This window comes from Phyllostomus hastatus, unplaced genomic scaffold, assembly GCF_019186645.2.
Source record: "Phyllostomus hastatus isolate PE091 unplaced genomic scaffold, TTU_PhHast_1.1 phas_contig_402, whole genome shotgun sequence".
Taxonomy (NCBI): domain Eukaryota; kingdom Metazoa; phylum Chordata; class Mammalia; order Chiroptera; family Phyllostomidae; genus Phyllostomus; species Phyllostomus hastatus.
The window spans coordinates 9,462,400-9,486,733 of record NW_025333873.1 but is presented as its reverse complement, the minus strand read 5'-3'; the positions used below and the strand labels follow the sequence as shown (position 1 = coordinate 9,486,733).

Below are 24,334 nucleotides of genomic sequence, written 5' to 3'. Positions count from 1 at the left end.
TGTCCCTGCCCAACAAAACCTGAGGAAGGGCTCCTATATCCCCGTCACATGAGGCTAAGAGCTTAGCAACACGAATCAGTTGCAGATAGGCTAGACCAGGGGTTGCCAAACTTGAGTGTCACATCAGAACCACCTGAAAGGCTTTTACAGACAAAATAAAATTCTCAGGGCCTCAGTACCAGAGTTACGAATTCAATGGGTCCCAGATGGGACCTGAGGGTTTGCATGTTTAACAAGTTCCCAGGTGATTCCAATCTGGTCCCTGTAGAAAAAGGCGACTTCAAATGGGCTCATTTGACACTGGCAGAAACACAGCGGGAAAAGCTTGCACTTACTGTAAACACAGACTTTTGAGCAGACCGCTTCACAAGCACCTCCCGCGTCCTCCATAAGACTCTTACACGTTAAAACGGGAGGGAAAGTGCTTAGTCCACTAGAACGTGCTTCAGAAACGTCAGGGCATTTTCCCTATGGAATCCTCTCCAAGGGGCGGACTTGGTGACTTTAGACCAAATTATTGTTAGGTGGGCATTCATTCATCTGCTCACCCATCCATTAGGTGCCAGCCCCCGTGCACCAGTAGAGTCACAGAGAAATAGGGTGCTTACTGTTCGGCGCACAACATTCCACTGCCCCAGCCCCCTTCCAGAATCTTCAGGGCGAGAGGAGAGACACACAAAGTATGGAGTTTGCAATACCCCCTGCAACATTTTGACGAACTGCCCTCCACTCTACATTTGTGAAGGATCTGACATGCCTCAACAGTCACAGTGCAAAGAGGGAAGGGGAAGAATGCCGGAAGGAGGTTTCTTAGGAGTGCTGAGAATGCAGCGCAGAGGTGAGAAAGAGCAGGGTCACTGGGGATTGGACAGGGCCCTGGAACAGAAATCAGGAGGGTGGGGTGGGGTGGGGCGGGGTGGGGGGCTTTATTCCTCCTCCTATAATTTGAAGCTCGCTGCCACACTCCCCGAGCCTGGAACACATCTGTTTCCTCTCTCTCTTCAGTTTTCTCCATTCTCCGTCCTTCAAAGCCCACCTCGGTGCTTTTCATTTCCTGACCACTTCCAGCCCATGTCGGTATCTGCTTCAACCTCATGTGTGACCCTCGCTTGGCACCGCGAACAAACAGCCCTCTCGTGTTGGCTGTTTGAGCTTGCGCATTTGACTTCCTCTGTGGTATTGTTAACGTTTTCAATTTCCTCAAGGATGGGTTTCTCTCTGAGTCTCTCTTGCAGTCTTCACATGGGGGAATGCATAGAAGACACTGGGTACTCATTAGGTATTGTGACTGATATATTTTGGACTGGCTTACATCAAATTAGGAAGTAGATCAGCAGATGTATGTCAGCGGCGGTCTTCTTTAACTAGAACCAGGGTGGAAATTGCATACGTGGGTGAGGTAAGGTGGAGGCGGGGGGGTAGAACAACCAAGAGAGATGAAGCCCCAGACCTGCTATGTATCTGCTGTGAAGCTTAAGCACAGAGTTTGATGGAGTGACTCATCTGTTCAGGCTAGGTCCTATGGCCATGGAATCAATAAGAACAACTCAATTTGGAAGGTTGTATGTGTAACACAAAGAAAAACAATATGTAGCTTTTTAAGTAAATATGACCTGAATTTGACTCTTAGTCCTATGATTTATTAGCTGCTGTTCTTGCACAAGCTGCTTAATCTTTTTTGCATCTTAGGTTGTTCACCGATTAAAAAGATGGGTAACAATATTATATCACACACATTTGGTCCGATGAGAAAATGGGGTAGCTTGAAAATATCCTGTCCACTGTGCCACATCAGCTAGTAGATTATTGTTTGATAACCAACTAAGGATTTTTTAAAACAAAACAAAAATCACAAGAGAATGATCATAATGAAAGGCCAGAATACTACATTTCATGCCACATTTTGAAGCTGTGGCCAAAGCTTATTTTGCTATATGAATATTGGGCCTGTCTGCTAGGCCCAAAGCAAGAGACTTCAACACTGTTGTTCACAGGCTGTAAACCCACCAAATAAGCTTCCGAGAACCCTTCCTAGGGGGTTCTGTCTGGAGCACGCCTTAGAGGGAAAGCACCCTGTATGAATATCTAGCTGATTTATTTTGGAATGAGTAGTGTCAGAATTGGTACATATGCAAGGGGAATGACATTTTCATTTTGCATGGATTTAAAAGCTGGTCATAGGGGTAACAGACTAAAAAGTTCTAATTTTCAAGAGTGTACTTAACCCTACTCTTCCTACCTTGGAAGACCATTATTCTATAATGATGATTTGTACCAACTGTATTTACCAACATCCAGAAACGAGCACTGCTTCGTAAGATCTGGTAGGCTTCTGACATAGCCCTTTAAGCATCAAGCACATGAGTTCTAAACTTAGCCTAAAGAGTCATCATTACGACTCTTACACACAAATGTAGGTGCAATGGTATGCAACAGTGTGGACATCTCAAAAACAAGTAGCTTGAAGGTAACTTGAAGGTTCAAAATATTTTCAAAAAAATTAAAAGAAAACTTTTGCAAATGAACTAAGTTCTGAGGCCCAATCTTCTGCAACACCTAATTACCCTGGAGATCCACAAGAAGTGGCTTTTGTAATACCAGACTCACTGCTTTATTGCTCCACCCCATCTCTAGTTGTTCAATTTCTGATTAATGCCGTAAGGTACATGAGATGGGATGGTGCCAAATTTCTGTGCCCCTTCTATGTGGAACATGTGGTCATCAAAGAAGATATGGGGCCGTATTTTCACCAAGATAGGATTTTTGGGGGCTCCAGCAAGGAAAAGGGCTTCATCTATCTCTAGACCCCACCGGCGAAGGGTTTTCAGCACTCGAGCACCTGAGCTGGCTGCGCTCCTGGCCGTGACCAGGTAGGTCCTGATAGGGCAACATAACCGTTGGTCTTTGGCATAAAACTTCTTTTGCAGTCTGCCTAAATCTTCCAGAAAGCTTTTCAAGGGACCCTGTAAAAGGAACATATGCCACAGCTGTGATCCAGTGAACCGGAGGAAGTGAATGCTGAAAGAGCAGAGGCTTGTAAGAGCTTATGAAAGGGTACGATACTGCACGCAGTAGTATAAAGTCGGTGGCACAATGCCGACACGCCTTGCATTTATGTGGACATATTTCCTTATATGGAGCCATCCTTGCATTCCTCAAATAAATGCAGGATGATCCTATAATTCACTGTCTAAACAAATATTTTTAAGAGTGAAAGAAGTTTCTATTAAAAAGTTAAACCAAGGCAACCATCATAAACTTTGGATGGCAAAGTGGGATACTGTTCAGTTTATTCTCAAAAGTGCTATTTAAGTTTGCTTTTTGTGAATTGCACGTTTTAACCTTAGAAAGTATACTCTTTTATGTTGTTTCATGCCTTGTTGTCTTGAATCCAGCCTTGTCTTACATTCGCAAACAGTCTGTATATCATCATACTACCTTTTATCTTCATTCTTTCTTAACACTTAGTTTTAGCTATAATCTATCTACGGAGCACAGAACTGGATTTTGCCATGTGGTCCAATCTGAAAGTCTTAAATTTTTAAAACAAAATTTGAGTTTTAGGACATTTATATTTATTGGAATTACAAATATACATGGTAATACAGTATGATTTTTACTGTATTTTTCTTGTTTAAAATTTTCAAGTACTGTTCATGAACAAGTGTCTTTTTCTGTGTGTGCATGTGTGTTTCTTTGAAGATTAAGGATAGTTTATATTATTTCATCCTATTGGTTCCCTCAATAACCATAACTTTGTATAGTACCCTTAGTACTCTGTTTTTTAAAAATCCAGGACCTATTATTTTTTACAGTGAGGAAAAAATGAATTTAGAGTACTTCTTTACCTTTCTCTTATTCTTTCTTTTTCAGCTCTACAATTTTACTTGTTTTTGTTTGTATTGCTGAAGATTCTCATATTTGTATTTATCAGCTTTATATTTTATCCTTTGATCAGTTATCATAACTGAAGACATCAGCATATTTATTCTTCCTTAGACTGTTTTGCTCCATGGTTTTCCAGTTTTCTAGTTAAGTAATTTCTATATGAGGGCACATCAATATGTACTTTCTTTTCTGCTCCCTAATCCCTATGGTAGTTGTAGTTTTGTTTCTATGATTAGATATATTCTAGACCCATTTGTGCCTTTGTGTTTCTAACCATCTACATATTAACCAAGGTGTGTCCTCTAGTACTTATTTTGTCAAGAAAAGTTATGGAATAAAACTCCCTGAGAATAGTGTATGTTCTCAAATGTTGACCTGTTTTCTTTTGATTTGAAGGAACTTTTGGCTGGATATAGAATCAGTGATATATATATATGTTTTCCATATGCTCTTACAAGTAGCGATCTTATAAGTCTTTTCTTTAAATCTTTTTTAATCATCATTTTAAATTACAGTTTACATTCAATATTAGTTTGTATTAGTTTCAGGTGTACAGCATAATGGTTGGACAATGATATATTTTATAAAATGTTTTCTCCATTTTTCCAGTACCCACCTGGAACCATACACAGTTATTACAATGTTATTGGCTACATTTCCTATGCTTTACTTTACATGCCTGTGACTGTTTTGTGACAAGCAATTTGTTCTTAATCCCTTCACCTTTTCACCCAGCCCCCCAACCCCCTTCCCTTCTGGCAATTACCAGTCTGTTTCAAGTTTCTTTGTTCATTTCTTTTGTTCTTTAGATTCCACATGAAAGTGAAATCATATGGTATTTGACTTCAATGAACTGACTTATTTCATGTAACATAATACCCTATGGGTCCATCCATACTTTGGCAAATGATAAGATTTTATTCTTTTTTTATGGCTAAGTAACATTCCATTACTCTTTGTGGCTGAGTAATAGTCCATTGTGTAAATGTAGCACAGCTTTTTCATCCACGGGTCTGTTGATGGGCACTTGCATGTCTTCCATATCTTGGCGATTGTAAATAATGCTGCAACGAACATTAGGGGTGCCTGTATCCTTTCGAATTGGTGTTTGGGGTTTCTTCAGATATTTACCTAGAAGTGGAATTTCTGGGTCATAAGGCAGTTCCATTTTTTATCTTTTGAGCAACCTCCGCACTGTTTCCCACAGTGGCTGTTCCAGTCTGTATTCCCATCAATACTAGTGCGCCACTGCCTTTCACTATTGAGTGCCGCTGTGCAGAAGACCAAGAATAGCTGGAGTTTTCTTCCCCTCAACTTGTATGTGCAGGTTGCCCAGAAAATTACTACTTCATCTTTGAAGTCAAATAATTTTACTAGAGCATGTCTCATGAGCATTCTCTTCTATTTCCCTATTACACAATCTTTTAATAGTTTAATGCATATATGGAGATCTTCTGATAATTCAGGATCTTTTCTTGATATACATATCTCTTTATATTTTCCACATACAACCCTTTTCTCCTCCCCCCAGAACATAATTTCAGTGTTTTTCTTCAAGGATTCCAATTATGCATATTTTGGATTTTCTTTACCTGTGATCTAGTTCTCTTTTTCCTTCCTAAATTATTATTTTTCAATTCTAAACATTTCCAGAGTATTACCATTTAACATTTTACCATCTCTTCCCTCATCTTGCCTTTCCACTTCATGACACTGCTTTGTTAAGTTTTTAAAAGTCATGGTAAATGTTTAGTCGCAACTTTCACCTATACTTTGGCAAGTATTTGCCATGAGAGTTCTTCATCTGTTATTATAGTTTTCTCTTCTTTGTCTGCCTTTTTCTTGTAGTATCTTTGCCTGTGTTCTGTGCTGGTTCTTTTTTTATTACTCATCACTGGAGTAGATTGGCTTACCTAGGAGGAATTAGAGGGTTTAAGGGGAAGGCCAAGGATTGTGTTTTTTTTTTAATATAAAATCTTATTCTTTATTTCTATTCCAAAGTTATCTCTTCCTCTTTATGAGTTACTACGTTAGGTATAATTTGAAAAAAAGTCTTTTGGCCTACAATTTGCTTCTCAATGTCAGAATAATTTCCATTGATTTGATTGCTTATTTGTAACCCCCTTTTTTTAAAAAAATTATTTTATTGTTGTTCAATTACAGTTGTCTGCATTTTAAGACTATGTTGTTTCCACAATCCAAACTTTCCCTTCTTCTCTGTTGTCAGGGAAACAAACTATTTCCTGCAAACATGGCTTGTCAATGTGATCATTTATTTAATTTTGCTTTCTCAGAGGCTACATATATAGGGGAAAAAAAGCAAAAAAGTTACTTCCTAAAGGTGAAAGGCACGCACATAGGTGAAAAAGCTGTAACTCTTTCTGGGTGGAGAGCACAGTGGCAAAAAGGGTCTAGTGACTGTTGGCAGGAGCCACCTTGCTCACAGGCTGACTTTGAAACCTGGAGGAGCACAGTTCTCCTTTCTGGCGTTGAGTACCTTCCCAAGGGATACATGGAGACTGGTCAGGGTACATCATCATATTAAAACCAGGTACCCATATCATCCTTTCTTAGTTTTATTTTTGGGTATATCTTATAATTTATATATTTGTACAGTAGTTTAAGTATATAATTCACCACTAAAATGTAGAAATATGAGGGGAAACTCAAAATACTTCTGGAGGAGCTGTATGACTGGCAACATTGGAAGCTGTCTGGAGGTAGACAGCCGGAAAGACTGTTACTCATAACCTAACAATAAGAAAAAGCCAGATAGTCTAAACAATAGAACTTTTCTTGAACTCATTAGAGAGCTGAGTTATCAGGGCAACCAACTAACATGAAATCTAAGGGATACAAATCTAAGGAAAAATCTAAGGTATCTTCAAGGACAGATGGGATCCAGGGACCAGCACATCTTTGGCAGAGCACTGAAGGAAGCACACCAGACACCATATGAGCAAGTGTGCAAAATTCAGGTTATTTCAGGGAGCGAACTGATAAAGGCCAAGTGTGGGCTGATGACAGCGAAGACGCCCTGGGAGCTGCAGACACAAGAAACACACTCTCCCTTACGGGCTCCCCCCAGCGGCCCTGCGGCCCTCACTAGTCACGTGTGAGACAGTCTGCAGGCAGGGCGGGACAGCAAAGAATGCAGTCACTGGTGGTGCAGGTTTGCAGGACAGGAGCAGCTGTCACCCGGAGAAGAGACTGACATTGTCCCGTATCTCCTAAAGAACAACAGTCTCACACTGCTGAAAGAAAGACTTCACGCACAGCTACCCCCGCCCCCTCCCCAGGGCACAGGTAAAGACCCACCACCAAAAGGGAAGGGGAAAGGAGAAACTATCCCCTCCTGGGAAAGGGACAGGACACTGTTAGGGACCCAGACCATTGGATAGCTCCTATCACTGGAGGAAAGGCAAGATCAATGATAAAACTTCACCCCTAAGGTCTACAGGAATCGCCTTAGATTTGGTCTGAACCAGGACAACAGAGGGTGCCCCCCACCATCACCAAGCTAGCCGTCAGAGACCAACGGTAACATTTGGGAGAGGGGTGACGACATGGACACCCCCTCAGAGGCACAGACACAAAGGGAAGGGCTACATCTGAAAGTGGAACAGGGACAAACCCTCCAGCACCCGACCTGAGCAGTCTGAGGCCTGTGGTGGAATGAAGGTAACAACGGCAGCAATAAAAAATGCACAGCTACTTAAACTCCTGACTTAATTGTTTAAATCCATTACACTAATTGTTAGCAGAAGAGGACACCAGGCAAAAATACTATTTACCAAAACCTCTACTGTTGACACACTAGGACTGGAAATTAATCAAAGAATTCTGAGACGACACTAAAACAAAACAATCAGCTTTCAAGAGAAAGTGGTTAGCAGCAGAAGAATCAGTGATCATCTAGATGTCATGAATATGATAGGGAATTGCAAATAACTACAATTAGTATCTTAATTGAAATGTGGATTCATTGAAAGGTGGATGACATGCATGAGTAGACTTGTAATTTCAGCAAAGAGATGGAAAATGCAAGAGTTGAATTATAAGCCGGAAATAAAAATTACAGTACAGAAGTAAAACTACCTTTGATGGGTTTATCATTAGAGTTAACATAGCTGAGGAAAGAGTCAGTGAACTTGAAGATAGTTCAGCAGAGATTACTCAAGTTGAAAATGAAGAGGAAAACAGCAACAGGTTAAAAAGAACAGGGCCCAGCCTTCCTGTGGAAACACACGCATGCACACGCAGACACACACACCACTGCGTTCACAATGCTGCAATACAAGCAGACAGTCCTGAAGGCAGCCGGAGAAAAATAGACACATTACACACAGAGGACCCAAGACAGGAATTTAGAGCAATTCGTTTTCAGAATCTATGTAAGTCAAAGGACAATGAACGGATATCTTTAAAGCGCTGAAAGATAAATATGGCAAATGCAGGGAGCTATATCCAGAGAAAATAAAGTATTTTTCAAAACAAAGAAGAATGAAGAGTCTCTGGGTAAATAAAGACAGAGTTTTTGATAACAGCGCATCAGTTCTTCTGGCTGAAGGAAGGCATATGCTGCTAGGGACAAACCTGGATCTGTAAAAAGAAATAAAGATCCCTGGAAATGTTTAAAATAAAGAGGAATACAAAAAGCATATTTTTGTCTTATTCGTATTCCTTCTAAAGATAACTGATTACCCAAATTAAAAAATAGCAGCAAGGTGCTGTGAGTTTATAAGTGAGACTAAATGTATCACAATAGCAGGAAACACAGGAGGGAGAGAATGAGCACATGCTACGGTGGGTTCTTACATTACATGTGATGTGGCTTAAAACTGTCTGAAAGTAAACAGTGGTCACTTCAACTTGTATACTGTAAGTACCTAGCACGGGTAATAAGGCAAGAAAAATGAAAGACATACAGAATGGAAGCATAGAAGTAAAACTGTTTTCATTCACAGACAACACTGCCTACACAGAAAATCTCAAATCTACAAAATCTTACTGTGACTAACAAGTGATCTCAACAAATCTGCAGGATGCAAGGTCAGTATAGTGTACAAAAACAACTGCATTTCTTTATATTTGCAGTAATGAACTTGGGGCTTAAAAACTTCAAAGTATCATTTATAATAGCACCAAAAGCTATGACATATTTAGGAATATATCTAACAAAACATGTAGTATCTGTATGCTGCAACCTACAAACCACTGATGAAGGAAATCAAAGATGACCTAAATAAGTGGACAGATATACATGTCAAGACTTGATGTTTAGGTAACTATTTTCCCAAGAGTAAAATATAAATTTAACACAATCACAAAACAATGGACAAGCTAATTCTTAAATCTGTGTAAACATGCAAAGGAATCAGAATATCCCAAAGATATTTGGAAAATAATAAATTTGGAGGACCCACACCACCTGAGCTCAAGACTAACTATAGAACTACGATAATCAAGACTGTGTAATATCAGTATGCCCAACGCAGTAAAAATGAACCTTAACCAATGTTTTGTAGAAATATATAAATTAATTAAAAATAGGTCAGATTCCAAAAAAAACCCCAATTTTTATAATTTTAATAAGAATGTTATGCAAAACATAGGACGGAATTTTCATGACACTGGGTTAGGCAGAGATCTCTTAGATATGACATTAAAAGCACAATTCAAAAAAGAACACATTGATAAATTGAGCTTTATCCAAAGTATAAGTTTCTGTTCATTGAAAGATATGAGAATGAAAAGACAAGTACAGGCTGACAGAAAATATCTACAAAACATATCAAATAAAGGACTTGTACCCAGAATATAGAAAGAACTCTCAAACCTCAATAATAATAATAAAACCCCCAAACACTCCAATACAATGAGCAAGAGATTTGAACATTTTTGCCGAAGAATACATGTAATGGCAAATAAACACTTGAACAGGTGCTCAGTATCACTTGTCATTAGGGATATGCACATTAAAACCACAATGAGATACCATTACATAATACCTCTCATCGCTTAACACAAACAAACAAACAAAAAGCCACTGACAATACCAAGTACTGGCAAGTCTGGATGCAGAGCAACAAAACCTCTCCGAAGTGCTATTGGGAATGCCAAGTGCTATGTTCACTTTGGAGAAGAGTTTGCCAGTATCTTACAGAGTTTAACACATACTGATTATGTGACCTAGTCATCTTCCTCCTAGGTATTTACCCAAGACACAGGAGATCTCATGTTTACACAGAACCCTGAATGGAAATGCTTCTAGCGGCTTTATTTATTAATGCCTCACACTGAAAACCCCTAAATATCCTCCAACAGGTAAATGGATAAAGACAGTGTGGCGCATCCACAGAACAGAATACTTCTCAGCAATGCAAAGGAATAAGCTGCCGATACAAAGAATGACAGGGATGCATCTGAAATGCATTTTGCTAACTATGTCAGATTCAAAAGATTGCATGGTGTGGTTCCATTCACGACACCTTGCAAAGGCAAGACTACAGGGACAGAAATCAGATTAGTGGTTGGGGATACAAGACTAAGGATGACTACGAAGAGGCACAAGAAGGTTTTTTATGTTGAGTATTTTGAATTAGATTGTGGTTTCACAACTGTGTGTTTCTAAAAATTCTTAACAATCACTCACTAAAAATGGTGAGTTATGCTGTATGTGAATTATACCTCAAAAACTCTGATTAAAACACACACAGGCACAGAAAACACGCACACACAAATACCTGGAGGTGACTATCAGAATGGCAAGACGAGGTGGAGATTAAATCAGGAGACATCCCTTACTAGTCATGGCGGCACACTGGAGGCTTATGAACTATACTGAGAGTGGCCAAATTAACCCTCCCCAGCTGTCCCACTTGCTGATGACTTAGATCTCCTCTATGTGAGGCAATTGGGACATGTCTGTGGCCAAAGCTCATGGCCAAAATACTAGAAAGCCTTGGGGAGGCATCATACCTCGTAGCATTCTCATCAGTGGAGCACTCCTGGTAAAGCCTGGTCGTTATAGAGAAGCTATCTTTCCATGTTAAAAACAAACGGTAACTCTATCTACTGCATAAGGAAGGCAAGTGTGATTAAATAGAAATTTGTTGTGTATTCCTGCGGTCACTAGTGTTGGGTTTCTCGATTTCAATAGTTTAATGGAGTATTTAGGTGTTTAATGCAAAAAAAAAACTGATAAAAGCAAAATCTAAAAGAAATTTTAATTAATTACCTGGGATGAGAAAATGGTATTTTACTATTATCTTGAAGTAATTCTTTTTTTTAAAGATTTGTGTGTGTGTGTATGTGTTCTTTTTTTGGAGATCTTCCACATTTCGGTAATACTTAAAGGCTACTAAATGATGGGCTCTGAATTTCAGCAAAGCAGACATATGAAATATAACAAATGATATTCTTCTCAACGGCAAAACTTTGTTAATACTGAACGATTTCATAACATGTGAGCAGGTCTTCCAAAGGAGCTATTTAGGAAAACACTGTCTAGTTACACACACACAGTTTAAATATCACTTGCTACATTGTAAGGTGAGTTAGTAAAGCTTTTCAGTTTTCCGTTAGTTCATTCGTACTTTTATAAACGTAATAAAAATAATGTTTAAGTTTATCTTAAGTTCAAGAAGAGCGGGAACAAGGGTCAATTAAATTTCTTGGCAAGATTCATAGATTAAAACTGAGTGATCCATTAATTCAGATTCAGCCTGGAGAATATTTTGATTCTTCGAATTTCCTTTGGGACAGAAGTTGTGGGTTCCGTTCACTTCACACCATGACTTTAACCCTTCAACTTCAGTCTGTGGATCGATTCCAAAACGCCTACACATTCAGTTTCGTTCTGGTTAGGTTTTTTCATAGTTTGCACTGGTTCGAGGCTCCTTATTTGATTCCTCTCAAGCTGTCGGTTTTGCAGATTTTCTCAATTAAGCAATGCCTTCATTGAGTTTGAGGTTATGGACAAAGCAGTTCAACAAATGTTTACTGACCTATTGGAAGTGACCTTACTATTCTGAGAACCCGTTACTTAGAAATGGCTTATTGGTAAGCCATAAGACCTGTTACTCATAATTTAGAGGGGGTGAAGTCATTTTCGTAAGATCATAGAAACATTTCTAAAAGCCTAGATGAAAGAATGCTAAACTTAAAAAAAGTAAGCAGCAGAGGCCTCAAAATGAGGAGTTCACGAAAGAAAGGGAGAAAACTGCAAAGCATCAGAAGTGGGGAGTGGCTTGTCTAGAATAATCTAAAAGCCATCCCAGGGAACACGTACTGATATCTATTGGGAAATAAGCAGATCAAAATTAATCAGAGCTCCTGGAACCTACCTGAGCCAGACACTTATTGTCAAACACTGGGTCGTGTTGAAAGTATTTGTCCAGCCCTCGGTCCTTGGTAACGTGTTCGGACTCCTCACAGAAGAGGACGGAGTCCCCATCGAACGCCACGCGGAGCTGTGTGTCACAGTAAGCGGTGTCTTTGGCTCCATCAAACATTGTTGCAGCGGCGATCCCTGGCAGGGAGACCATGGGGACAGATTAATGTTCCTCTCGGGGCCATGATGTTTAGTTTCTACCATTAAAATAATAATAAAAAGCCACCCCAGATCTTGCATTTCCTCTGGCTCATTCTATGATGACTCCACTCCCCTCCACGACTGCACACCTCAAAGCCGTTGTCTGCACCCCGCCCCCGTTTTTGTAAGGGATGGGAAAGTGTAATATGGGTTATAAGAAGCCCACTGCGGATGTCCACTTCCAGGGAGGTCAGCGCTGTAAAAGACAAACTTAAGGGCTGCCACTTGGCGGAAACCCCCTTAGAAAAACCCAACAAGGGCATAAGCCGTAGAAACATGGAAAATCCAATGGAAGTAACCACTGGTGCAAAGCTCTCTATTAAGCACTGGGATAAAATACCTTCTATTATAGCTCTCTATTAAGTACTGGGACAAAATACCAGACGAATACCTTCTTTTATTGCCTCCTGTACTTTTTCAGAATCAGAAGAAAGATACAAGTTGGTAAGATAGGACTTCAAATAGCCCACGGGGCTTTTTCCACCAGTCAGACAGAAGCGGTCAATTAGTAAGCCTGTTATGGGGCAAGAAAGATTTCGTTATGTCAGAGGTTAAAGACATTGTACTTAACTGTAAATGTGAATGAGAGTTACCTTACAAATAACTGAGTTCCTCCTGAGGTTTTAGAATTACCTTCTTTAGCACCAGGACTGGAAAATGAAAATTACTTTCTTAGCACCAAAGTTTTATGTAATAGTAGATGCGTTTGGTGCATAATAATGTGTGAGGTCCCTCCACATGGACCTTGCCGATTTAGTCTCACAGCAACTGCATGGCAGCACTATATTTCCACTACAGAGAAGGAGACTGAGGCTCGAAGTCTTATCTGAGTCCTCTGGCTCACGCTGTCTCGGACCTTCAACCGCAGCCTCCTCACTTGCTGCAGGGGCGGGGGGCGGGGGGTGGGGAGGGTTAAAGTGTGGCTCTGTTGTAGGTACCATTTCTGTCTTTCTTCAGGGACAATACAACAGTGCTAAAAAGTTGTGCTAGGAATTGAACAACCTTCTAAAAACTACAACGAAAGGTCTGAAACTGTCTCCATTTCCTGACTTGAAATTTTAAATGGACTTGTTAGCAGACTAAACACCAATATACCATCAATGCCTTTCAAAGCAGTAACAACCTGGAAAAAAAAAGTAGTAGGTGCTGCCGAGAGGTTTGTCGAATGAACACTCAAATACACCGTGGATGAAAGTATAAATTGGCGCGAGTTGTCTAAAAACTAATTTGACAAAGTATATCAGGGGCTTTTAATAGGTTTATACCTTTTGACCTAGGATTACTTTCTTCTGGGGTTTATGCTAAGGGAATAATCTGCAACTCTGAAAAAGATTTATGCAGAAATGTGTCCATGCAGGATCATTTTATAAAAGCAACACTTTCAACAATGTGTGAATAATTAAATGAAGTGTAACCTTACACATATAAGGTTCGCACCCATTCAAAGTGTTTTTAGATATGCCCTCAACTGGGTAGCTGCATGCCATAGAAAGCAGAGTCTTGAGTGCAGCACCTATACGGACCAAGAGAGTAGATAGGATCCATTGACAGTTGTGCAAGTGTTTGTTGGGGTGTTAAACAAAATACTCTCACTCTTTTCACTTAAGCCAACAGTGGGCTGCAGTGGCACAAAACTGCATACTACAAATCTTTAATTATATTAATTTCATGATCAGAAATTATGTGGTGGCACTGGGGCCTTAGAAAAGGCTAAAATGTTGTCTGCCCTCTCAAAGAGGTGATCGTCACTGAGGAGCTGGGCTTGTAAACATAATTGTAATGTAACAGAGACTATAGCAGAGAGAGGCACAAATTGCCTTGACACCCAGAGAAGGCAAGTGACTAATTCTTCTTCCAAGTGAAAGGTTGTTTGTTATGCCACGAACAAGGCTGCTGCATGAGAAGATCGAGCTCAATCAGTTAATTAGCAGATTTAATAATGGGTAAAAAATACAGTGGGTTTTTTTTTACGTTACTACCTTTGATGGGCTCATTGTGGTGAGGGATAGGTAGACCTGAATTGGCAAATGAATCAAACAATTGCACTTTGTCGAATAACTGATCTATGCCAGTTGTGTATGCTAAACCTTTTACCTACATTCTTTTCATGTCACAGACACTATGAAGGCTGCATGTTTGACAGGCAAAGATGTTTTAAAGTATGTCACAGTAAGGTCTCAGCCTTATAGTCAGGATACCACTAAACTCATAGCTTATAATGTATCTTGATTACTTACAAATATGCCCCATTTAAATGAAGAATTTAAATATGCCAAATTTATACCTTATTTTGGCTTGACATACCCATAAAATGCTAATCAACTATTAGTGTTTTCCTCTGGATGTCACTGAAGAAAATAGGCTAAAAGTGCCTAAATGTCAGGTAATTCCATCACAGGAAGAAGGGCTGCTTTCTCTTCGAGTGCCCTGCGCATTGATGAAAATGCTATGAAGAGACTAGAGTTCATCCAATTTTCCATGTAAAGGAATCAAGACAATGTTGCCGGCCTGACTCTGGATTTGATGTGTGGGAGAGCAGCCAGGGAGAAACACAGATTTTAAGAGTGGAAAGGAGAGGTGAAACCTTTGAACCTTGAACATGTATCTGTGGTGAGCAAGCAGTTTGATCACACGGTGAAAGCCCCTGGGTTGACGGCTCCTTGAAGTCAAGTTCAGAAGTGAAAAACATAAAACAGAAATATATTGCAGGACCTGGGATTAAGACTTTGAAATTCACACTTGACAAGTTAAGTCCAGAGCTTTGGGCCCAGCTCTGTGCCGAAGTTAAAAATGAACATGGCCTCTCTTGTTCTGACATAGGCAAATAAACATTCCTCACGCAGAAGGGGGTGTCGGTATCAAAGACACTGCATTAGTTAGGCCACAGTTAGCAAAATAACATGGCTTCTCTCTCCCCGAGCAGCGAGCTGTTCCTCCACACGGTATTTATTTTACTTACCATAGTGATTGACGCTGTTTATAAGCCGCACTCCCACTTGGGCATGGTTATTAGTCATCAGTACAATATCAAATAAGTCCTGTTCATCCGGATACAGATCGTGCAGTCTCGTATTGACATGCTGCAGGGCCTGTCGGTTACAAACACGGGCGTGTGCAAAGAGGGCCAGGCAAGGCGGGTGTTGGGGGTCTGGAGAGAAGGGGTCTCATCAGTGTCAAACTCAAGCTTTGAAGACTCTTCCCTGAGAGATTAGAGCTCCTTTGAGGTGGGGTGCTGCCATTCATTTCTGTGCGTTATGCCTCTCACACACAGGACTTCACTCCATGGTTAGTGAATGTATAGGTTCATACGTATTTGTTACAATTGTTACAACATCTGGTCTACTAGCATGTTATGCTTTGTCTAGTTTTTTTTTCCTTGTTTTGTGAAATCCACCTTTCTTGATCATCTGACTTTTTGAAATGTTTCAATTACAGTTGGTATCTGATATCACTTCAAATGCGTTTCAGGTGTACAGCACAATGGCCAGACAATTATATAATTTTCAAAGTGATTCACCTGATAATTCTAGTACCTACCTGGCACCACACACACTTGTTACAATATTATTGACTATATTTCCTATGCTGCGCTTTACATACTCATGTCTGTTTGCAACTTCCAATCGTACTTCTTGATCCCTTCCCCCTTCCCCCAGCTCTCCAAGCCCCTGCATCTCCCTCACTCTGTTCCCTGTATCTACGAGTCTCTTTCCTCTTTTTTTTTCCACTTATTTCATTCTTTAGATTCCACATGTAAGTGAAATCATATAGAATTTGTCTTTCTCTGTCTGACTTCTTTCACTTACCATGGTACCCTTTAGGACCAACCATGTTGTTGCAAGTGGTAAGATTTCTTTCTTTTATACAGCCGAGTAATATTCTATTGTCTATATATCCCACATCTTTATCTAATCACCTCTTGGTGGACACTTGCATTGATGATTATTTTTTATTGTGAAAAATAATCTACATGTTAACCTTGCACAAGGGCCATGCTAATGGTCTGTTGTTCCAACTTTAGTGCATGTGTTGCCAAAACGGTGTTTGGTCTGTTTTCAAACAGGAGTCTTCAGAATAGGTGGCTGGTTTCCTCCCATGCCCCATAAGTTCTACTTACGACTGGTGGGAGTGTCCTTTGTTTCTGCCTGGTTATGATGCTATTGCATAATGTTTGTTTAAGTTTTATAGAGGATCACAGCTATAAGTGCTATACATTTCTGTATAAGTTCAAAGCACCTTACTTTATTAATATTATGCCTCTAAGTGCCAAGAACATCTTGTTTTGTTTTGTTTTTTTTCCATATGCTATGTTTGGGGCAAAAGCAGCAAAAATGAATTTCATCTTATTTTGAGGAGGCATTTTATCTCTGCTCGTGCTCACAATTGTGAACTCATTGCTTCTGGCTGCCGCTCCTTCTCGGGAGGGAACAGAGGCTTCTGTGTTTGTCCTGGCCTCCCCGTTAGGACTCCACTCAGGAAAGCTCAGCCTCTCAAATCTAGGGCTGGAATCCCTTCCCCAAGGGCCTGGTCTGGAAGTCTCTGTGAAAGCACAGTCCAGCTTGGGGTCAACTAAGAGGGCAAGAATGACAAAGGTGGCGGCTTAGGGACTATAAGGGAAGCTGGATGAGATCCCATGCGTGACCCAGGGCCTACGCACAGCAACAGCTTTGCCCAGTACCTTGATGAAGCGGAACGCGGGCCCAGGGGTCAGGATGACGTTCTCGTTGGTGAGCTGATACTCCATGTACTTTTCCAGGCCCTCTTCCTCATAGATTTTCTTGCCGTCCACCATGTTGAAGAGAGCCTGGGATGACACAGCGATGGTGATGGCATGCTTGGGTTTCGGCTGCAGACAGAGGTGCCAACAGAGTCGAGGGGGGACAGTCACATAAACCGGAAGGTATTGGGGATGGGGCTCACCCCAGGGCAGTGTGGGGAGAAAATAGCCGGGCCCTTGCTCGGAGCATTGGGATGCTGGAGACAGCCAAGGCCTGGGACCCTTCCCCCCACCCCTCCAGGCTGCAGAAGGGAGGTTTGGAAGGGATTCCCCTACCGCCTAGAGAGGACACTTGGGCCGTGGTGCTGAGCAGAGGGACGCCCAGGTACAGGGGCCAGGGGGCCCTGCTCACCGGCCGGGGGCGCGAGCAGCCTGGAGTCTTCTCATACAGTGTCTTCACCGAGGACCAGTAGGCTTCCTCGTCATCGTTCTCATCCTCCCGCTGCCGGGATAGGTCGGGTGCGAAGTCACGGTCCAGCTGGGAGGAGTAGGTGGCCCTGCGCTGGCCATAGGACTTCCATTCACTGGGGGGCGTGCGAGGATATTCCCGCTGCTGCAAGTCCCGGGCATCCCGCAGGTCCCGGGCATCCCGCAGGTCCCGGAATTCCCGCAGGTCCCGGGAGTCCCTGGAGTCCCTGGAGTCCCGGAACTCCCGCACAACGCCGTGCGCCCAGGCTTCATGACTCTCCTGCATCTTGGTGCTCCGCCTGGACTGGAACTGGGACTGAGGCTGAGACTGAGGCTGAGACGGGGAATCGGGGGTTGGGGGAGGGCTCGGGGGCTCTAGAAACACTGGGGGCGTGTGAGCCACGGGTGGCGTGGGTGGGGAGGCCTGTAGGGACAGCTCCTGCGTGGACTCTTGCTGGCTCTGGGAGGTGGATGACGCCTGGGAGGTTGTGGAGCTTGTGGGGACCTGGAGCAAGAAGACGGGCGTCTAGGTTACAGGATCGCCTGGCATCCCTGTCCCCATCTCCAACCGGAGTCAAGGAGAAGGACCAGTGCCCTTTCCTCTGTTCATTCCTACCCCTTAATTGGATCCTTGTTCATCTCAGCCCTTTTAAGTGGGGCTTAAAGGGGCTTAGGCATGCCAAGTCTCCAGATATTAGATATTTCTGTTAAGTGGACACAGACACAGTCTGCTTTCACTTCCCCTTAGATCCCCCATCAGCACGTCACTTTTTTTCTTTTTCTTTTTCTTTTTTTTTTGAGTAGCTAGGTCACAGGCCCTCTTTCTTGCCCTTAGGTGGATGGCACACAGATTGCAAAGTTCTGTCATGTGACTTCTGTAATGTATACCTGCCCAGGTAGCGACCTCCAGGTGGGCTTGCGTAAGGGACCTTGCTTGCCCTGCCTCCATCTGTGACCTCCCCATGAGCCACTAGACCAGGCGTTTCCACCAGAAGACTCTGCAGAGCACCTTGGAGACATCTGCCTCCGCATTTGCCCTGTGGTTCAGGCAGTGCTTGCAGGGAGGTCCTTAGGCTGGAGAAACTGGTGTCCCCCAGTCTGTGGACTTTGTGTGTGTGGAGCTCAGCTGGAGAGAAGGAGCCATTCCAGAGAAGGGACTCCTGGACTAAGATGTACAATAAGTCATTAAGTGTGCATATATTATTTCCACTTTTATGTCCGTTTCACGTGTTCTGAAAGGCATTTTCTTGGCTAGATGATTGAGCCAGTCTCCACAGAGACAGATGGACTGGTGGGAATTCATGTTTTCCCAGTGGCTGCATGTGTGCCGCTCTCTCTGCAACCCACCACTTAATCCGCAAACCAACTCTTTCTTCTTACGTGGCCAGGCTTAGCGTAACACTCTTCAGCAATTTATCCTCTTTGTTGACCCTTCTACACCACCCCCTTCTTAGTCTTGAGTACGCAATCATTCCTGAGTGAGGGGAGAAAGGACTGAGCAACCACAGAGTTTAATCATGAAGTGTAGGTATGGCCTATAGATGTTGTGACCTGGGGTTGTAAACTAGCTCTGGTGGCATTACTGGTGTGAAATCTTAGGCAAGTTGTTCTGTGTTTCTTTCAGCTGTAAAACAGGGCTCAGAGTGGGAGCCTTGTGAGGGCTCAACGAGCTGAAACATATAAAGAAGGTAGAATGGGCTGACAGGTAGAAAGCATCCATACATGTTAACCGTCATCATTATTGGTGTTATTCTTACTATTATTAGTAGCATTATGCTATCACGCCCTCCATCCTTCCTCTCCCTCTCTACCTTAAGACTGGCACTCTTGCTTCTGGGCTCCTCTATTGATGGGGCTCTGACGGATGGGCTTCGTGAAGTTCCCGACCACTGGTTTCGCACGAGGTACCCTCGAGAATCTGTCTTCGGCAATGATAGTTCTTGTGATCCCTTTTGAGGAGAGAAGAGACCCTGGGGTATAACACCCCACCATCCACTCCTCCAACGCATGTGCCTGCAGAATAGCCATGCCAAGCTAAACAGCGGCACACACTGAGAAGATCCCTGGCCACCAGGACCCTTAGTTCAGTCTTGGTCCTTGAGTACTAACTAGTCTAGCTCTGGCCCAATCCTCACTTCTCTGGGAAGCAACAAAGTGGGGAATCTACCTGGAAGAGCATTCAAAACCAAGAAACAAATCTGGTATCTCATATTTTTTCACCTGTCATTCTTACATGATACTTAGTAGAGCTGACCGTTTTTCTTCCCTTTTCCCACTTCTTCCCTTAAGGATAAGCCCGTTAACAGATGCTAAAAAGACATATCCACCATTTTTTAACCAGAATACAAAGATGAGGGCAGGTGGGCCTAAACAAGGCTGCAACAGGACTCCAAGGCAGCTATGTAAGAGCAACTGGAGCCCTCCGGAAGGAACGACGTGGAAGGGGACCACGGAGAAGCGAGGGGAAGAGTTTCTATGCCCCACACCCTTCCCCTCACCCAGACTGCCTATGGCTCCCCTACAAAATCAGTAGTTCCATCTCTGCTCACCCTGATCATGGTGATCTGCTGGCCCTGTTCCCACAACAGGCACATGTGAATATAAATACGTATTGTGCGGCAGGGGCCAGGAAGGACTGTTCCCTCAGGTGCCCTAAGGCAGTGTCTACACGCCAGGTGACAACGCATGGGGCAACATCTCAGCCAGTGATTCGGAATGACTGCATGCCTCATCTGAAAGATTGTGCAGAAAATGGTCAATGCCATGGCCAGGCTCCCCTTCCCTCCCTGATCTGAACAAAGACCAGTCTCCTCCCATAGGCTGAGCAGAGGAGGCAGCTGTGGTTTCTACACCATATTTTCTACGTGAGCACGGGCATGAGTACTACAGGGAAGGCAGGGACCAGCTTCTCCTAGCTATTCCTTAACCTCTCCGCGAGGGGCATTAGGAACCCGTAATACACACCTTGGTAGCTCAGTCTCCCAGAACACCCTGCCCCCAATATTTTCTATTACCTTTCTGCTTTTTAATTCTCTCGCTGACGATGAAAAGGTCAGCTCACCTGAGTTCTCACACGAGCTCCTGATTTGTCAGACTCCCGTCTTTTCTCTGATTCTAGACTTTCTCTTGAGTATTTCGTTCCAGACTCATTCTTAATATAAAAACAAAGAATGTTTATTAATGTTAATCTCAGGGGCATCAGAAACCCGGCACTTGGGGATAAAAGGATAAATTAATATTAGCATCTGTCTCTTTGCCAATATAAAAAAATAGATAAAGTTTGACATTATTTTTTGCCTTGTTCTCCTAAGCATGAGTAAAAATAACACACAAAGAACTATATAAATTATGTTAAGGTAGAAATTTGGTGCTTTGTAGATTGAAGACGTGAGGTGTTTATCATTTAAAAAATTACAGTATGGGATATGCCGTAGGAGAATTTTCCAGGGGCCAGCAATACTTGGGTTTACATGTGAGGTTGCTGACATAGATTACCCCTTTCTTTCCTCCATTACTCTGAAGATTGCCACTCAGTGGAACTTTAACTTTTGCCATGCAGAATTGAAACTTCTCTTATTTTCTTAATAAACCATAGGTCCAATACTATGTGGATCTAAGCCTCACTGATATTAGTCTGATTTTTAAAATGAAGGACCTTAATGCTATACTTAATCCTTAAACCTATTTGGATCTATTGACAGGCATGCCTTCTGTTCATAGTATCTAATTACTCATAATATGCTAATAGGGAGACGGTGCAGGAGAGCACAAGAAGACGACTCACTTGATGGACACCTATGCAAATGACTGTTTTCACTTTCAAGTGAGAGAAATACTATTGTGTTGGATCACCATTTGTATTGTTCATGCTGATTTTGTAGCTGTGATGGGATCAAGATGAATATTATTTCTCTGTTGAAGAAGCTCAACTTCTAGCTTAGACGAAGGTGTTCAGGGGCAGTCTATTCATTTCTTGATGCTCTGTGCCTTAGGCTTAGGAAAAATCTGACCAGTGTTAACTGAACGATTGTTAGTCTGTGGCAGCAGAGAATGGCATGGTTGTGTGATCCTGGAACTAATCCTACAGTTTTTCATCAACCCCGCGTTATCTCCATGAAGTCCTGGCACTTGTAACTTCAAAAGATATTCTAAACCCATTCCTTCTTCTCCATGCCTGTCATCATTGTCTTGTTCCAGGCCTCAGATCATCGTGGGTGTATATTCTTAGAACATAGCCCTTTGATAGGTCTCAAGGCCTCAAATCTTCCCCACTTCTGGACCCGTCCACCCCATGGGGGTGGTATTCAGGGTGATATTATAAAACATGAATATAATTATGCTTCATTTCTGGATACACTTTTCAGTCACTTGGACAGACAGACTGGGAGCCTTCTGACGTGTCCTGTCTTCCTCCAACCTGTAGGCCCTCCACTCTCCACTTCACATTCTTCTTTGCCTAGCGACTTGCCTGTGTCTATGTACCATTTTGTTTTCCTGTAGCCCTCTCATCCCTTTAATATCCTTCAAACCCAGATCAGTGTGACCTGGGAGAAGTCCCCGGAGTTAAGCATTCCTCTGCGTTGGCTGTGTCTTTCGTACATGCTTTCACTGAGCACTGCATTGTACTTGGTATTTTCTTTCCTTCTTGGTGTGCATTCTTCAGAGGTAGCCACTGTGATTTTACCTCTTACAACTGACATACGAGCATATACTCAATAAAGGCTGACTTACTGGTTTGACCTACACTACATGCTTTAATCTCCTTCTTCTCCATTCTCTTCATTTCCTTTACTTCCTCTTCCATTTTTTCTACATGTCATGATCATCTGAAATGGTTGAATTATTTCAGAGAGGTTCCAGAAGTAAATGTTGGACTGTCGGCTACTTTTTCTTGGCTCTTTGGCAAGATTCTAGGATGTTTAATTCACTTACCTTCCTTTTCTGTTTCAGAGATGTTTGACTCATTTCTTTAACTATTGGAATGCTTTGGTTGTTACACAGGTGTTCATCTCCCCAGCTCCATTTCTTGTTGTTTCCGTTGCCCAGTCCAGGCTCGTGTGTGGAATGTCAAATTGATGACATCACATGTGATTCCGTAGTAACAAACTGACTCTGAATACATTACTATAAAAATATCAATATTCTTTATTCGTATTTGAGTACATCTGTTTTTTTCTAGGAATTGATGTTGAAACAATGTTCAAATATTTAATATGTAGCAGTATTACTATGACTGATCCTTCTTTTTAAATCTCTTCTTAGCATTTCTAAGTCGCCAATGCATCAGTTCCATTTGTGACTGGACATTTTCTGGTACTGCCAGAATTAATGGCGAGCTCATTTATGGGCCAAATCATGTATTATCATTTACCCTGACAGATTTTCGGGAACTTTCTGCAAATCTGGAGACTATTTTTGACAGCTGAGATTTTTTCTAAATATGGAGCATAGACTTGAGTTTAGTTTTAGTGTTTGGTATTTCTTTCACAGCAATATCATTTCCGTCTCACAAGGTCGCAGCAGTTTCCCCAAGGCTAGACCCAGTGTGGTAGATAAAATGATCTTTGCCCTGTCTTTGCTGCTGTCTGTGCTGTCCTTAAAAACTCAGACACACACGTGTCCCTCTTGTGTACACACGGAGAAGAGTATATAAAATCCAGCACCCAACTTGGGTTTATAGGCTTCAGGGTTGTTCTGCATTTTCCAGTTCTGAGTTTATCTTCACTCAATTCCCGTGCCACCCTGAGCTGGTCAGACCATCATGGATTCAGTCGCATTTCTGACCTCTCTTCATGGGACTTGATGTCTTCGTTTGAGTATCAGGAGAAGTTTGGGGCAGCTTTCATCACAGTCCTCCGAGGGGTCGTCTAGGTAGTAAAACATGCAGTTTCCACGTGCGACTGCCTGGGTCCTGTCACTTCCTGTATCTCACCATGACCCCCGGCAGGTTGTTTAATTTTCGTAAATCTCAATGTCCTCGTTTGTAAGATGGAGATAAGAATGGTATCAACATCAAATGGTAGTTGTGATAGTTGGCATAATATGACATCATGAAGAGGGACTGGCATTCATAAGTTATTAACCAATGTTAGCTATTTTATAATTTTGCTACAGCTATCTTACAGAGTTCAAGTCGAAACATCTCTAATCTGACCCCCACTACACTCTAGGAACAGAATGTTAAAATCAGTATCAGTTATTCATATACTTCTACAACCGAACAAATGTCAGCTTGGTGATTCTTCCCGTAGCATCAGGGACAGAGCAGGAAGACAGGCGCGGACGTAGCAGTTGGGAGCAGGAGCTGGGGAGCCCGAGACTTGAGTTCTCCGAAACAGGACGGGCACATGTGCAGAGAGCGTTCTCCACCCATTTTTGGCCAATCTTTCTGACCCTTGCCCTGGTTGCCGAGGGGAACATCCCCTTTCCCCTGGCAGTGCTAAGAGGATATTTTAGAGTAATTTGTGGGACATGGTTCCTACCTGGCCATTTCCCTACTATTTATTTTTTTGGGAGGACTTGCCATACTAGTTCAAAATTCCTGGAGACACTAATGGGAAGGTCGCTCAAAGAGGAGGGGATGCCATTCAGAATTCACCAGTGAAGAAGAGTCGTTTTGGAAGTTCCTATTTCTTGAGTCAGCCCATTTTGATTACCCACGTGAC

General features: G+C 42.2%; 1 protein-coding gene across 4 annotated transcripts; it reads right to left on the bottom strand.

Annotated features, from left to right (window-relative positions):
• Positions 1-2,630: 2,630 nt before the first annotated feature.
• On the bottom strand, positions 2,631-22,634 carry NT5C1B (5'-nucleotidase, cytosolic IB). Of its 4 annotated transcripts, none has more exons than XM_045844441.1 (10): positions 22,602-22,634; positions 20,730-20,820; positions 20,219-20,349; positions 19,481-19,618; positions 17,614-18,174; positions 17,163-17,330; positions 15,444-15,573; positions 12,876-12,998; positions 12,237-12,421; positions 2,631-2,963 (listed from the first exon to the last, which is right to left on the bottom strand). In XM_045844441.1, the coding sequence occupies exons 1-10, from the start codon at positions 22,632-22,634 to the stop codon at positions 2,631-2,633; spliced, it is 1,893 nt and encodes a 630-aa protein (XP_045700397.1). The 4 variants fall into 4 exon arrangements, with proteins under 4 accessions (XP_045700397.1, XP_045700395.1, XP_045700396.1 ...); XM_045844439.1 differs by having other exon boundaries at positions 17,614-18,173; positions 19,474-19,618; positions 20,219-20,401; positions 20,731-20,820; XM_045844440.1 differs by having other exon boundaries at positions 20,219-20,401; positions 20,731-20,820.
• Positions 22,635-24,334: the final 1,700 nt, after the last annotated feature.

Excerpts from the sequence above, each read along its gene's own strand:
- NT5C1B (XM_045844439.1), bottom strand. The coding sequence starts at position 22,634 with ATGAGTCAAACATCTCTGAAACAGAAAAGGAAG. Across the intron at positions 12,999-15,443 it reads AAACAGCGTCAATCACTATG|GCTTACTAATTGACCGCTTC; the intron begins GTAAGTAAAATA and ends GCCCCATAACAG. Across the intron at positions 2,964-12,236 it reads ACAATAAGTGTCTGGCTCAG|GGTCCCTTGAAAAGCTTTCT; the intron begins GTAGGTTCCAGG and ends TTCCTTTTACAG.